Raw genomic sequence first — 14,423 nt, 5'->3', positions numbered from 1 at the left:
AAAAAGATTGCTTGCTGGGCGGAGTAGGTCATTTTCTTTTCTCTTTTTTTATTTCATATATGAATTTTAATTTATTATAATTTATTTCTTATCCTTATTTTTTATTTCTTATTTCTTTTGTAATGGAGATTAATTAGTCACTGCCATCACATCTTCCTTCGCCGAGGTATCTGAGAGAAGGGTTCCAGTCATGGCGTTAGATTCCAAACAATGCCCTGAGCATGCATATTATTCAGTCTCCAGGACGAAATAAGCAAGTCGAGCCATACACTACATAATTTTGGGTGGGACTTTACCGCCCAGTTGCCGGTGTGTTCCAACAATCCAACTCGGCTCCGGCAATTCTGCCCGCTTGCACGCGGCATTGGGCAGGGGCTGTATATGTACTGTGTTTGATACAGTATGATGGAAGGGCGGAAAAAAGGTGATGGGCAGCTAAACAAGGGGAAGAAACTTCAATTGTTATGCGAGTGATAAGATAACAAAATGGAAGGAACCATGGAAAATTCCACCGCCCCACCCCACCAAGAAATCAAAAGGTCTCCACCCATTTCTCAAAATCGCACCAACTTCGTACTTCCTCCCGTACGGTACTGTACCTCCAGTAGGCAGGCTTTCAGGTACCAGGTCCTCGGCCCCACTTGGGTTCTTCTTTCCTTTGTTCACTTTGAGAAGTGGGAAACGAGGGAAATGAGAGAAAGAAGCAAACCTCCGCGATCCAGACGGCGGCGCAGAAACTTGAGACAGAAGGCGTCGGAGTGATGGATTATGACCGCGTCGCCTCGAAATAGGTTCGTGAAATTTGACCTTTTTGCTGGCATCCCTTTTTTACGTTTTCTTCCAATCGGAAGGTAATAACCCTTCACTCACTGCAACGAAGGCGTCCTTGGCCATGTTTCTTGTTGTTGCTTTTTTTCTTCTTTTTTTTTTTTTCTTCTTTTCCCTTCCCTTTGATCCCCCTCCATTTCGTCTCGATTGCCTTGTTTGGACATTCCGCGTAAATATCCTCTATTTGTATTTGCATATCATGATAAGCTGTGATGTTCCAAATATCCCAAGTACACAGTACACCCTCGAGGCAATGATTGCGACAAAACTGGACGACCGAGAAAGAAATGGGTGTACTTTTGTTTTCTCCCCCTTAACCTTTTCTTTTGCGTCTCTCTAGCCTTCCATATTCGTTTCCCCTCTCCGTCCCCGTTTTTGTTTTCCGCCATTAGCGAGGTCCACATCCTCCCCCAACAGCGCCATACGGGTGGGAATCAGGTCCACGGTCGCCATACAGTATAGTACACACACGTAATGAACATGGGCCTGAAAGCTTCAGATCTCGGCCCAGATGGGTTGCGCCACACACCATCGTCACGCCGCAGATGAATTCCTCCGAAGAAAAGAACCATTTACCCAGTTCACGGGCAAGGTCTACAATCGGATGTGAATTTGCTTTCTAGCTTGGCCGACGCCGACTGTGAGATGCCGAGGTTATCCGTTGATGTATGGATGTGTTATTTTTCCGTGTATCTGGTACTCTGCGCATCAATTCTCCGGCTTGCCAACCTCGCCATAGCGTTTGAACACTGGGAGCAAGGCCCCCACGGGAATATCATGGGGGTATGTTACAAGATAAGGCGCTCATTTCGTCGCAGTCACACTCCCCTGGGCTGTTTGTTGATCGCCCCCTGAATGAGCACATCGAGAGTTTTTTGCCAGTTCGAAAGAAGATGCCTTGGTTGAAAACCAGACTAGTTCCATTAGGCGGTATCACAGGCTAGATCCGCATTAGAAACATACCCCGTCATGGTGGATCAAGAAGGTGTACTTATTTGTTTCGTTCCCAGCTTTAAAACTTCTTACGGGTCGGCCTCCGAGGCCGGGGCAAGTGTCAGCTTCAGCTACCTGTCATCGCGTTCAGTGCCGTGTACGTAACGCCGGAAAGAGTGTGTCTATGGTCCGGTGTAATCATTCAGGACGATATTCTGATGATATACGGGATGTTATGTCGTTGAATGGCAAGAATCCGCCCCCAAGAGTAGTTACTTTGGCTGTTTTTCTTTTTTTTTTTTTTTTTTTTTTTTTTTTTTTTTTGCAGTTTGCCCCTTTAATCTGTATATGCGCATGGATCGAATAAGTATATCCGGCTAGCCATGAGCAAACTCAAAATGTACGGAAATTGACAGCCTTCCAAGCACATACGCTATATGCCTACTTTACTCTGATAGCTCCAGGAGTGTGTTATAGCCCTGGCAACTATACCAAGTCGCACCTGATAGGTCATGAGCGTCGGAACTATTTCCCCTCCAAGGCTTCTGTCGCGAGCCCAGACGGAAGCAGGTTACTAGGTCGAACCCAGCGGCCCCCCGTTTGCGTGGCTTTTCCCCTGATACTCGGGGAATATGACGATATGCAAGCTGGTGAGCAGCTGGGTCTGGTCTAGATCCCCACGCTGTGCATCTCGCACACCACCAAACCGGACTCAAAGAGTACATCTTGTCATGTGTGGCTGGCGCGGTGGTATTTATCAGACGGCACAGTTGGCATTGGAGCGTTTTTGCCAAGACAGGAGAAAAGCTCTGCGGGATAACACGCAGGTACATGCAACCTCACGGCGCAAGAGAGGAGTTCTACACTTGCGCAGGTTTTGCGGCAAGTAAGGCATCGGGTTCACGATGAGTGTATCGACGAGCGCTGGACATCTTATGGGTAACATTTCAATTATCTCCAACTCTCTCGGTCAAAATCTCTGAAATGAAGTCCTTCTTATCGCAAAGCAGAAAAAAACCAGTTTGTCTTCCTACTCTCGTTCCCAGTTCACCAAGAGCATCATCTTACGCACACACACATCTGCCAAGATTGCGGATTTGCGATGCATCAGAGATGAACAGAATTTTGTATACCGGCTAAAAGCCACACGAGGCCGCGCGACGCTACCTTATTTCCGCCCCCCTTTCTCGAGTCTCTATAGTGAGCAATGCAAGCTATCACTGTGTGTGCTTGAGTGGAGGCTCAATATCGAGCCGTCTGCTAGCCGAGGCGTGATTGTCGATACTGTAATTTTCCCCACGCTCACTTGCATACACCATAGAAAAGTCTGTCTGCTACATATTGCACAGCACCGACTTGCTTAGAGCTGCCTTGCCGTCTCGGTCTGATTGAGAATCGGCAACTTGCGCGACCTCTCAAAGCTCGGTAGCTTTAGCTCGTGATAATAGTATATCGAGTTGTTTCTGAGAGTACCTTCAAGGTTTGAACCCAAGTCACGATACTTGCTCAAGTCTGCACTTAGAAAGATAACCTCACTTTGAAGGAACTCTGGAGTTCTCCACATGATACACAGTATTCAGTAAGCCTCCAGACGCCGAGGCCCGCGTTAATCTTGCATAACTACCTACATACATGCTGTAGCTTTGCTGTCTTTGCTATAGACTCACACACAAGAACCCGAGGCGCAAACCTAGCTTCCTTTGATGATAAGGGAGAGCCCCGGAATATCCCTACCCCTCAGTCTACTCCTTGGGCTCGACAGGGAGGTCATCTTCCTGCTCGAGAATGTAGGCTTGTAGATGTATACCAATATTGTGGATTTATATGCCGCTCTATACTGCAGCTACAGGGAGTTCATGCCGCTTGGGTTGCTACGCATAAAGAATATATAACAAGCATTCACGTGGCCTAGCAAAAAGCTGGGGGGCGTCAAGGCACTTTCTCTTTGAACGTTTCTCCCGAGCCGGCACGCTCAGCCGCGAACACCCCCCTTGTTAACCCTTGCAAAAAAACAGTTTTCTGCTGCACTGGTGAAAAAAATGCTCACCGCTTCATTTACACCGACACCCCCTCCTCACAAGAGGAAAATGCAACCGGCTTAGAAGGTGAGACTTTGAGCTACAGAAAAGAGACCTACGGAGGCCGCATGTTCGCAGGCAGGATAGGAGCGATGACGGGGGCCTGCTACTGTTCCAGGGTGGCTCTGCTGTCCTCTAGCAGCAGATTACAGGCAATGATGAGTAGTAACTATTGTTTGTCTCGGGTGGCGTGATACAGCAGGCTGAGAATCCCCTCGGGATTACTGGCACCCGTCTCGTTGGAGGAAGGGCCGAGAACCTGGTTCAGACGTGCTTCTTGTTTTTCTTTTCTCTTTGTCTCATAATGAGAGGGAAACATCTCCCGGTAGCTAGTAACAAGTGGCTAAGATTATGGCTCTCACTCATGGTGCAACGTAGGATCCGAGCATCCATCCTCCTCAAGGTCGAAAGCCCCCCTACCCCCACTACGCCTCCCGCATACCTTAAACACAGCCGCCATGTTTAATCTCGGTGCGAGGAACTTCGCATTCTATGATCGACTGCAGGCAATTCAGAACGGCCCAGTCAGTGCTCGCTGCCCCTTGAGTAATCTCCCCTTGCTTTATGATCCCGGGGGGACCATGGCCAATGTCTTGCTTCTCGCTTGTTTGCTTGGCTGGCCCTTTTGTTCAGCCGCTTTTTCTCCTCTTTTCTCCCTCTTTCAACAGTAAAAAAGTCTGGATGGATGGCGGCAAACGGCGGATAAAGAGCCGACATGAAAAAGCGAGAGGGGGGAGCGGAGGGGGTGTAGATGGTTCGCGGGGATTGTTCCGAAAGTGTGCGGATGGAAACCAATATCAAAGACCCTTTTCTACAGGCCAGGGTGGAGCTTTATGGCCTATTTGGCAAGGGGGGCGAAGTGCTGCTAGTTGCTGGACACCATACATGTCGATATTCTTTCTCCTCTCCTTCTTTCCCCTTATCTACTAGAGCTAGTCGTGTGTCGGTTCCACTCCACCTTCTTGATCACGATGATAGGGTGTGCTTGCCTGTGCTGCGTGTCTAGGCCAGTGTGGGCTCTATGTCTTATGGTAATCCTAGCCTGCTGTCCCACCACACCTTGGAATTGATCGCCATTCCTCGAACAGTTTTTTTCTTTCTTGCTGGTCACGGTGGAGTCTATGAGTTCTTCCTCGGGGTTATTGGGTCTTGTCGCTGTTTGGCTGGGATGAAGATCCCTTTTTGCGCGGCCTGTAGTATGTTTGCGAGGAGCACTCGCTCCCCTTTCCCTCCCGAAGACGAAAGAAGATGAATGTCCAGTGGTTTGTTGTAGCATCGATACTTAGTCATTAAGCTTGCTCTGGTGTTTCATTTATCAAAGTCTCGACGTGGAAAATTGTTTCCAGAGCTATTATTACCATTTATTGTATGACTTGGTCAAGGAGTGAGGGCAGCCCTGTTACTCTGATGGATCCGAGTCCGGCAATGGAGGCTTGGTTCCTCGTCGGAGTTTGTGCGCTAGAGCGAATGACATGTCGTGCTCTCTAAATATGCTGCTTTCACAAAAGATACCAAGCTCGTGTGGACTTCTGATATACCCCCGCTTCTTGACAGAAACGCCGTGTTGGCCTCCGTACTTGTTGAACTTTAGCCCATAAACACAAGACTTGGACAGAATCAATGTTTGTTTTGATCCACGACTTTGTTCAAAACTTGAGAGTCTGCCGCGCTCACACCAGCATAGTTCCCATATATCATCCAGCCTGGAGCTACCTGTGAGACGATGAATAACTGTATAAGTTGATGTTAACCAATGGCTTGATCTAAGGCAAGGCGTTTTGACCGTCTTCGCCTCGAGAGAGGCTGTGCGTCAGCATCTTGAACTGAGCAATGTAAAAGCTGCCATAGAAACGTCCTGACCATATATAAAGATAGAAGCACCCAGAGTCAGGACTGGCTAGCTCTCACTGAAAAGTCAAGCAACAGCTGGTACAGGCTAAGTGGTCAAACTATGGTGATAAGCATGTACACGTTTCGGGTGGATGCAGTAGACAGTGTCATGCTAACATGAGTATTTGGAGAAACTAGTTGATGGGGGCCTAGCTCTTCCAGCAACGCAGTTATCAGGGGCAGCAAACCAATTATCAAAATATCGGGTCAAACAGACTTCAGGAAGTCCATCATGAAATCCGCTATCACTTACCACAGAACTCATTCCACAAGTATGCAACTACACTTCGGCTTTTACATCAGTAATCACATTCAGTCAAACTATTAATCTTTACAGAGAATGCTTCTTTGGTCTTGTCAAGTGACAACTGGGCGGAAAGGGGCTGTCATGATCGATAATGACTACTAGCTGCTGGCTTTTCGTCCTTGACATATATGATTTTGTTCACAATCTCCGTGCTGGAGCCAACTTACCCAGCAGAATCTTGCGGCAGTGTTGCGAGCTAATCTCTATGCGCCCAAGTGTGTCGTTGTCTGCAAAAACGCATGAAGAGTCCCTGGGGAAACGAGCGAGTACAGTCCGGACTAAGGGCAGACGCAAGTAGCTCCGTCTACTCGACAAACAGCGTGCCTATATCAGCGACGACATTGAGAACGAGAAGCGCTAGATGGAACAGGGACTCTTCACTATGCAGTCTAGAGGTGCCTGTCGGACCAGACGAAGGTTGACAGAGAGTCTCTTGATCTTAAACTCGTGCCATCTGCTGGATTACCTTGGCTGCCTGTCCGGCATTTTGCAGTTCGGATAGCTCATCAAAAGATCACTCAGAAAGCCCTTTTTGAGCGTTGTTCTTGAAGGGCTTTCATGGCTCAATTCTTGATCTGGTCTGGCAAACAGTGTGGACAACGGCTCAGGGCTAGACTATTGTCCCAAACTTGGCTGCTCTACCGTAGGTAACTATACTGCTGCGGCGGTTTTGCGCATAATTTTTTTTCGGTGAGGTAAGGGGTTCGGAAAATCCATAAGCATTTAGCATTTATACTTCTAGGAGCAGTCCTGGAGGAATCTTGAAAATCATGCTCGATGTGCCCTATTTCGTAGGGACACGGGTGGTCAATGTGCTGACCATTTGTACACAAATGGGAAGGATAAAAAAAAAAAAAACAGAAGAAAAAAAAGCAAAAGGATGTAGAAATGGGACGACTCTATGTGGCGTAGCCCAATAATATCATCTGTGACCTCCGACGCAGGCAGAAACTCAATTGCAAGAATGAATCTTGATGCTGCTAAAGAAGAATGATAAGCCTCTTCCCGTCATGCAGTGGAGATGACATGAGGCGGCGGCATCGATCAAGTCGTAGGCGTTGAACCCCTAGCGCCACACTACCCCGTCCCTACCCCACCAACAGCTAGCAGTCCCAAGGGACGGGAAAGCTCCCATAGCTCCGCGCTTATGGAGGACGCGCTGGCGCAAAACGACATCATCGAGACGCGTTGCATGGATCCCACCAATTCAGCAGCAGCCCAAAGAAAATATCACCCAAGATCAACAAAGCCCCGAATCAATTCTGCAAACACTACCAATTGCTTGTGTCCACTTGCCGACGTAGCTTTCTTTTACTTGTTTGAATAATCAATCACCTCAGGCCCACTCACTCACTACCTAAAGGACGTTATAAAAATCACTTGGTTCGTGGGTTCATCGCTCGATTAAACACATGAGGAGCATCCTCTCAGATGGAGCAATTCCTCCGCGACTGGAGACAAGATGCACTGAACAAGGCCCAATACGAATCTGCCATATTTGTCGGCGACAAACTACTGGCCATAACAGGTACGTACGTCAGGTTGCTAACTGGGCTCCCTCCCACCAGCGTGCTTCCTTTTTGCCTACCCACCACTGCTCGTCAGCCACGACCGCAACCACCTCAACCCCGCTCAAAGCTGACGACTCAACCCTCACTTCGTTACAGGTGACGACAAGGACGCCTTCTGGCTGGCACAGGTCCATTTTGCCTCGGGTAGCTACACCCGCGCACAAGCCTTGCTCTCAAAGTCCGACCTCGTATCCCGCAATCCATCATGCCGTTACCTCTCCGCACACTGTTTGATCAAGCAGGGCCAGTACGATGAGGCACTCAACGTCCTCGGTGACCGCAACCCTACCCACCTGATTCCGACCGCGTCCAACAAGAGGAGGGCGCGTGGCCCCGATGCCACCGCGAGATCAAAACAGCCCTCGACTGGGTTTTCCCGGAGCGCCTCCACCACGGCAGGCGCAAAGTCTTCACTGTCCCTGGACAGACAGCACCAGCGTGACGACGATGCAGCAGCCGCGGCAGAGGAGGAAGACGCCCTTGTGCGCCGCTACGAGGCCGGCATGTGCTATCTTCGAGGCCTCTGCTTCGCCAAGCAGAACGCCTTCGACCGCGCAAAGGAATGTTACAAGGACGCCGTCCGTATCGACGTCCAGTGCTTCGAGGCCTTCCAGCAGCTGACCAAGAACCACCTCATGTCGCCCGACGAGGAGTGGCAGTTTCTCGAGTCGCTGGGCTTTGACTCGATCCGCGTCAGCACCCCAGGAGGGGAGGGCGACGATGATGCCTCGGCCGAGGCTGCAACCTTTACCAAGATGCTCTACAGCACACGCATCTCAAAATATAGAAACCCAGACGCCTTCCAGACGGCTGCCGAGTCGCTGTCGAGCCACTACGGCCTCGCAAGCAACCCTGACCTGCTTCTAGCGCGTGCCGATCTCCTCTACACGCAGTGCCGTTACAAGGACGCCCTGGGCATCACGGGGAGCATCCTTGACGCTGACAAGTACAACTTTGCCGTCTATCCGGTCCACCTCGCGTGCCTACACGAGCTACGCATGACGAACGTCCTCTTCCTCGTTGCGCATGACCTGGCCGACCATCATCCCGAGGAGCCCTGCACTTGGCTCGCCGTCGGCATCTACTACTTCAGCATCGGCCGCGTGGCCGAGGCCCGCCGCTACTTCAGCAAAGCCAGCATGATGGACGCCCACTTTGGCCCGGCCTGGATAGGCTTCGCGCACACGTTTGCCGCCGAGGGCGAGCACGACCAGGCTATATCAGCATACAGCACCGCCGCGAGGCTCTTCACCGGCACGCACCTACCTCAAGTCTTCCTGGGCATGCAGAACCACGCCATGAACAACATGACGGTGGCCGAGGAGTTCCTGAAGACTGCCTACGGCCTGTGCCGTGAAGATCCCCTCCTTCTCAATGAGATGGGCGTCGTCTTTTACCACCAGGACCGCCTTAAGGACGCCGCCGCCATGTTCCGCCGCGCCCTCGACGTCGCAGAAGCCAACGACGGCGATCCTCAAGCCTGGCTTTCGGCTCGAACCAACCTGGCCCATGCTCTGCGCCGCCAGCGCCACTTCAATCAGGCCCTGGACCAGTTTGACGAGGTCCTGCGTCTGGGTGGCAAGGACCCGGCCATATTTTGCGCAAAGGGCCTCATCCACCTCGACCAGGGCCGGCCCGGAGACGCCGTCGTCGTCCTGCACGAGGCGCTCGCCATCAGCCCACAGGACCCCATCGCCACCGAGCTGCTCAACAAGGCCCTTGAGGAAACGGCCGGCGCGAGTATTCTCGGCGGGGAAGATGGGGACGATGATGACGATGCCCTCGGCGCCACGGGACCAGACATGGCTGCGTTTGAACGAGGCCTCGCCGAACGCGACCGCGCTTTGCGGGAGCAGAGGCAAGCGAGGGCGGCGGCGGCTGCTGCTGCTGCTGCTTCCGGAGCACCAGGGAGGCCGGCGCGGGACAAGGGCAAGGGGAAGGAGAGGGCGGGGACGAGGCACAGGAGGAGGGAGAGTTTGATGGATATGAGCGATATCGAGTGATGCACCCTGATAAACGGGGAAAAAACAAGTAGGGGGTAATGGTTTCCGAAGAAGAACGCTTTTTGAGGGGTTATGGGAAGACATATGAAATGATCATGATCACGGATTGGAAGCATCTTTCTTTTCTTTTCTTTTTTTTATTGGGGACACGGCGTTTTTTATGGCAGAGGAACAGGCGGGCCTTGTTAACTTTTATACCTTATCTACCTAAGATGGATGTTAGATGTCCATGGTGATGCAAGACATGAGTATGAGTGTATTATCGTGCTAAGAGATGGAAGTATTGCAAGTCAGAGTGTCTCTCAATCAATTCATTTAGTGCATCCAGCAGAATAGAGCTACCACAGCAAATGAGATGTTTGACAATATTCACATTCTTCACGAAATCACAGGTTCAGCGTCGTGAAATCCAGACTACATTTTTTTCCCCAGCAAATATGGACAAAATAAACTATTCTCTTCTTTTTTTTTTCTTTATAATAAATAAAAAAAAAAAAAAACTTTCTCCCTTTTAGCTTGTATCGTACAGAGCTATATACCAATCCAATGAATCGGCCGAAAGGAGCGGTGAGGTATCTCGCAATAATAACAAAAAAGGGCACGTATGCCGCAACCGCCGACTTGATAACCTCCCTCTTTTCTCTACCTCGGCCGCTCACAATGTCTAATAAACTGGTAGATGTTTGGCCATGAGTAATAAAAAAGAGAAGAATTTCCTCTGCATTTTTTGTAGAGATTGCATTTCTCTGTGGAGAGACTGACAGGCAAAAGAAATAAAGACGGCCCCAAGTCTAAATGCGTGACTTTTCGCTCAAAGAAAAATACATGTCAAAACAACAAAACACATATTGTTACATTCGCCGCAAGAGAGAAGATACATCAAGAGTAGAAAGGTATCAAGCGGGAGGGGGGATCAAAACTCCTAGCCTGAGCAAGCAGCCCGACCAACAAGCAAATTATAACCGCCAACAGCTGTTACCTCCTGTCCTCAATCACCTTGAATGCAGCAGGCTGCACTGGCCCTTCCCCACCCTCGGGTGCCGGGGGCGACGGCGGTGCCGGCGGATCCCTAAGGTTCTCGCCCGTGGGTAATGGCGACTTGCCACCGTTTGTGCCGTCAAAGTACTTTGAAAACTCCTCCTTGTCAGGCCACTCCCTGGGGCCGAGCAGCCGAACAATGTCGTCCCTTGTCAGCTGCTCACGTCGGAGCAGCTCCTCGGCAATGATGCCGACCTCGGCCTTCTTCTCCGTCAGCAGGTCACGGCACTTCTTGTAGGCCTCGTCCACGATTCGTCGCACCTCGGCGTCGATCGTCTGAGCTGTCGACTCGGCAAACGGCTTCTGGACCTGGTTCGGGTCCTGGTTGAAGTGCAGCGGACCGAGCTTCTCCGACATTCCCCACTGCGTCACCATGGTGGTGGCCATCTGCGTGACCTTCTTGAAATCGTCCGACGCACCGGTTGTCACAGTCGGGAAGTGAAGCTCCTCCGAAACGCGTCCGCCAAGAGTCATGGCCATGCGGTCCATAAGCTGGTTGACGGTCATCAGGTATGCGTCGCCCGAGGGCAGGTACTGAGCATAACCCAGAGCACCTGAGCCACGGGGGATGATGGAAACCTTGAGTAGAGGGTCCGCCCACTGGAAGTACCATCCACATACGGCGTGACCGGCCTCATGGTATGCCACCGTGCGCTTCTCCTCGGGACCGAGAACCAGCGATTTACGCTCCAGGCCACCGATGACTCGCTCAATGGCGCGCTCAAAGTGCACCATTGTGACGCTGTCTGCGTTGTCTCTGGCAGCTGTTCAAACAGGAAAGTGGATGTTAGTAATGCAACAGAATTGAGGGCGTGTTTACACTATGAAGATGTGGCTGGCAACTTACCGACTAGGGCAGCTTCGTTGACGACGTTGGCAATATCGGCACCAGCGAAACCCGGAGTCAGAGCAGCCAGGCGACCGCAAAGATATTCAAAGTCCTCCTTCGTAAGAATCCTAGCCAGGTGCACCTTGAAGATGTCGGCACGACCCTTCATGGTCGGCCGGTCAATGTGGATGTGCCTATCGAATCGACCAGGTCGCATTAGGGCCTTGTCCAGAATTTCAGGCCTGTTGGTACCGGCGAGCACGACAACCTGCTCATTGCTATTGAAGCCGTCCATCTCGGTCAAGATCTGGTTCAGTGTGGCCTCGCGCTCGTCATTGCCTCCAAAGCGGGCACCCGAGTCACGGGCCTTGCCGATGGCGTCGATTTCGTCGATGAAGATGATGCAGGGGGCGTGTTTGCGCGCCTCCTTGAACAGGTCACGCACACGAGACGCACCGACACCAACAAACATTTCGACGAACTCTGAACCACTGACGCTGAAGAAGGGCACACCCGACTCACCGGCCGTAGCCTTGGCCAGGAGCGTCTTACCTGTTCCTGGAGGACCAGACAAGATGGCACCACGTGGAATTTTGGCGCCCAATCGAACGAATTTCTCCGGCGTCTTGAGGAAGCTAACAAACTCAACGATTTCAAGCTTGGCCTCATCAGCGCCAGCTACGTCGGCAAACTTGACCTTCACGGCAGACTCGTGGGTGTAGGGCTTGGCCAAGCTCTTTCCAAACTTGAACGGGTTGCCACCGCCACCACCGACACCACGCCTAGAGATCCACGCCAAAAGACCGACCAGCAACAGTGTCGGCGCAAAACTCATGATGAGGCTTCCGATCATAGACGGCCTCTCGTAGCTGATTGGGATCTGCTCAGAGGGTGGGATACCAAGCTCTGCCTGCGCTTCTTCGATCTTGCGCTCGAACGAGTCCCTGGACCCGATGGAGAAGTAAACGCGCGGCGTCAGCATCTCGCCGCTTGAAGCCCGGGCCGCGTCAGGGTTGAGGTCGACCCTAACGGTGTCGCCCGAAACAGTGAGCTTCTGAACCAAGCCTTTATCGAGGTACTGACTGCGGAACTCCTGCCATGTAATCTCCTTACCACCTTGGGAGTCACTGGTGAGCATCCACAACGCGATGAAGGAAAGGATTACTGCCGAAGACTTCCAGTCAGGCTGCGGCGGCGGGGTTCCTCTTCCCTTCTTTTCTTTACCTTCTCCAGGACTAGGACCTTGTTGGCTTCCTGGTGGCGGATTTGAAGAAAACAAGTTGGGTGCGTTTTGCATAGTCTTGTCAAGCTTTGCCTTTTCGCTTTCCGGCAGGCGAGAAACCTCCAGGTAAGCCTTTCCCAACATGGTAAGATCCATGAAGTTGATGCCCACCTTCATGTGCTTCTGGATCAGCTCCTTCATTACCGGAGGGACGCCATGCTTCTGGGCACATTCGGCAAAGACTTTCATGCCTGATTGTTGGTTCCTTGGGAGCATTTCGACGATGGCCAAGAAGGCCTGCTTTTCCTCCTCGCTGACCTGTATCCAACCCTTGATCAGGTCCTCGGGAGAGCTCGATGACTGTGAGTTCTGGCTTTCTTGAGTCTCTTGGGTCTGTTGGCTCTCCTGAGATTTCTCAGTAGCTGGGACGCTCTTGTCGCTCGGTTCATTGGTTCGGGCAACAAAAAGATCCTCCGGCGGCGGCTTACTGTGCTCACGGAGCACATCAACCAAATATATACCGTCCATAAAGCCTAGCCCAGGACCCAGGTGCTTCTGTGCGAAATCCTTGGCAACCTCGGGCGCGCCGCGCTGCTCCCATACGTCCACCCATCTGTGGAAATTTTGTCGTCCCGCTTCATCCATATCAGAGGCCAGGTCACGTAGTGAGTCGGCTTCCTCCTTCGTGATCCTCACATGTCCTTCTAGCAAAGGTAACTCTGTTGCTTGGGTTGACGTTGATGCATCGGATGAGGCGGACTGCGGAGGTTGGCTGCTCTTTTCGCCATCATCCTTCTTCGCTGGCGGCTCGGATGAGTTCTGCGATGATAGAAGTCGCGAGTTGTGACTAAACGACCTCAACGAGCCGACAGCACCGACACGGTATGTCCGGGGCAGGCGGACGGCATGGAAGCTTGGCAGTCGTGGTGATGCCCGCAGAATTATAGGAACAGACTGCCCGGCGGCCAGTTGCCTCGGGACAAGTCTTAATAGCCGTGACATGGCGGTTGTGCGTCCTCGGCGGAGAAGTACGTTATGGCGGGTGGGTGGGTGGTGGCGCGATTCTCTAAGGGCTGAGTAACATTGAGAACGAGCGGTTCAAGCGAAAATTTGGAAAGGCCGGTGAGTGCCTTGGTTGTTTTAGGATGTGGTGATGGCTCAGGGCCGCTCGCACTAAAGTGAAGCTGACAGCCCTATGCTTGAACGACGATGGCTGTCGCGAGCTATCGGTCGTGGGGTTTTGGTGGTGAATTGGCTGGATGGTCAGGTATGTCCAGCGTGTGACAGACAGGCAGATGAGGCAAGCTGTGGATGGAGCTTAAGCTTGACGTCGCGCGGCAGAATCGGTCTGATCCGAGATTCCGCCCCAGTCTTTGGTCACGTGGGCCCTTTTTCGAAAAATCGTTTCGTCACCAGCTCGGAACAATCGGACTTACGTCTACTAGCTTGGTCAGATTTATGGGGGCAAAGTATGAATTTGATTTCTAAACATGTCCATGAGTTGGTATTCAGATATTGAAAACTGGAGTATGTTTCTGATGACAAGCTCTACAGTGAAATACGTGGGGAATGGAAGCTACCTGCCTACCTAAGGCATGTTCCTTCTCCTCAACTGTTTCAACGTTAAAGCGCCACATTGGTTGCATCAGCGAACAGACATTGACTTGGAGCGTCATCCAAGATATCTAGGCGTGGCATCTAATGTCAACTTCAATCATCTCCAT

At 51.5% G+C, this 14,423-nt stretch overlaps 2 protein-coding genes across 2 annotated transcripts; one reads left to right on the top strand and one right to left on the bottom strand.

The window, feature by feature from the left end:
• Positions 1–7,263: 7,263 nt before the first annotated feature.
• Positions 7,264–9,610, top strand: PgNI_02429 (uncharacterized protein; the record flags this gene model as incomplete). Its single annotated transcript, XM_031122496.1, has 2 exons — positions 7,264–7,564; positions 7,704–9,610. Exons 1-2 carry the CDS (start codon positions 7,468–7,470, stop codon positions 9,608–9,610), a joined length of 2,004 nt encoding a protein of 667 aa, XP_030988046.1. The 5' UTR covers positions 7,264–7,467.
• Positions 9,611–10,019: 409 nt separating this feature from the next.
• PgNI_02428 (uncharacterized protein) lies at positions 10,020–13,967 on the bottom strand. The gene is made up of 2 exons (XM_031122495.1): positions 11,496–13,967; positions 10,020–11,412 (listed from the first exon to the last, which is right to left on the bottom strand). The coding sequence occupies exons 1-2, from the start codon at positions 13,699–13,701 to the stop codon at positions 10,586–10,588; spliced, it is 3,033 nt and encodes a 1,010-aa protein (XP_030988047.1). The 5' UTR covers positions 13,702–13,967; the 3' UTR covers positions 10,020–10,585.
• Between the last annotated feature and the right edge of the window lie 456 nt (positions 13,968–14,423).

Source organism: Pyricularia grisea (genome assembly GCF_004355905.1).
Source record: "Pyricularia grisea strain NI907 chromosome Unknown Pyricularia_grisea_NI907_Scaffold_1, whole genome shotgun sequence".
Classification (NCBI taxonomy): Eukaryota; Fungi; Ascomycota; class Sordariomycetes; order Magnaporthales; family Pyriculariaceae; genus Pyricularia; species Pyricularia grisea.
Note: the sequence above shows the minus strand (reverse complement) of the source record. Positions and strands in the feature narration are given on the sequence as shown.

What these genes read in the sequence shown, in the direction of transcription:
- PgNI_02428 (XM_031122495.1), bottom strand. Translation starts at nt 13,701, where the DNA reads ATGTCACGGCTATTAAGACTTGTCCCGAGGCAACTGGCCGCCGGGCAG. An exon ending in CAACGAAGCTGCCCTAGTCG is followed by an intron (nt 11,413 to 11,495) that starts GTAAGTTGCCAG and finishes CTGTTTGAACAG; the next exon opens with CTGCCAGAGACAACGCAGAC.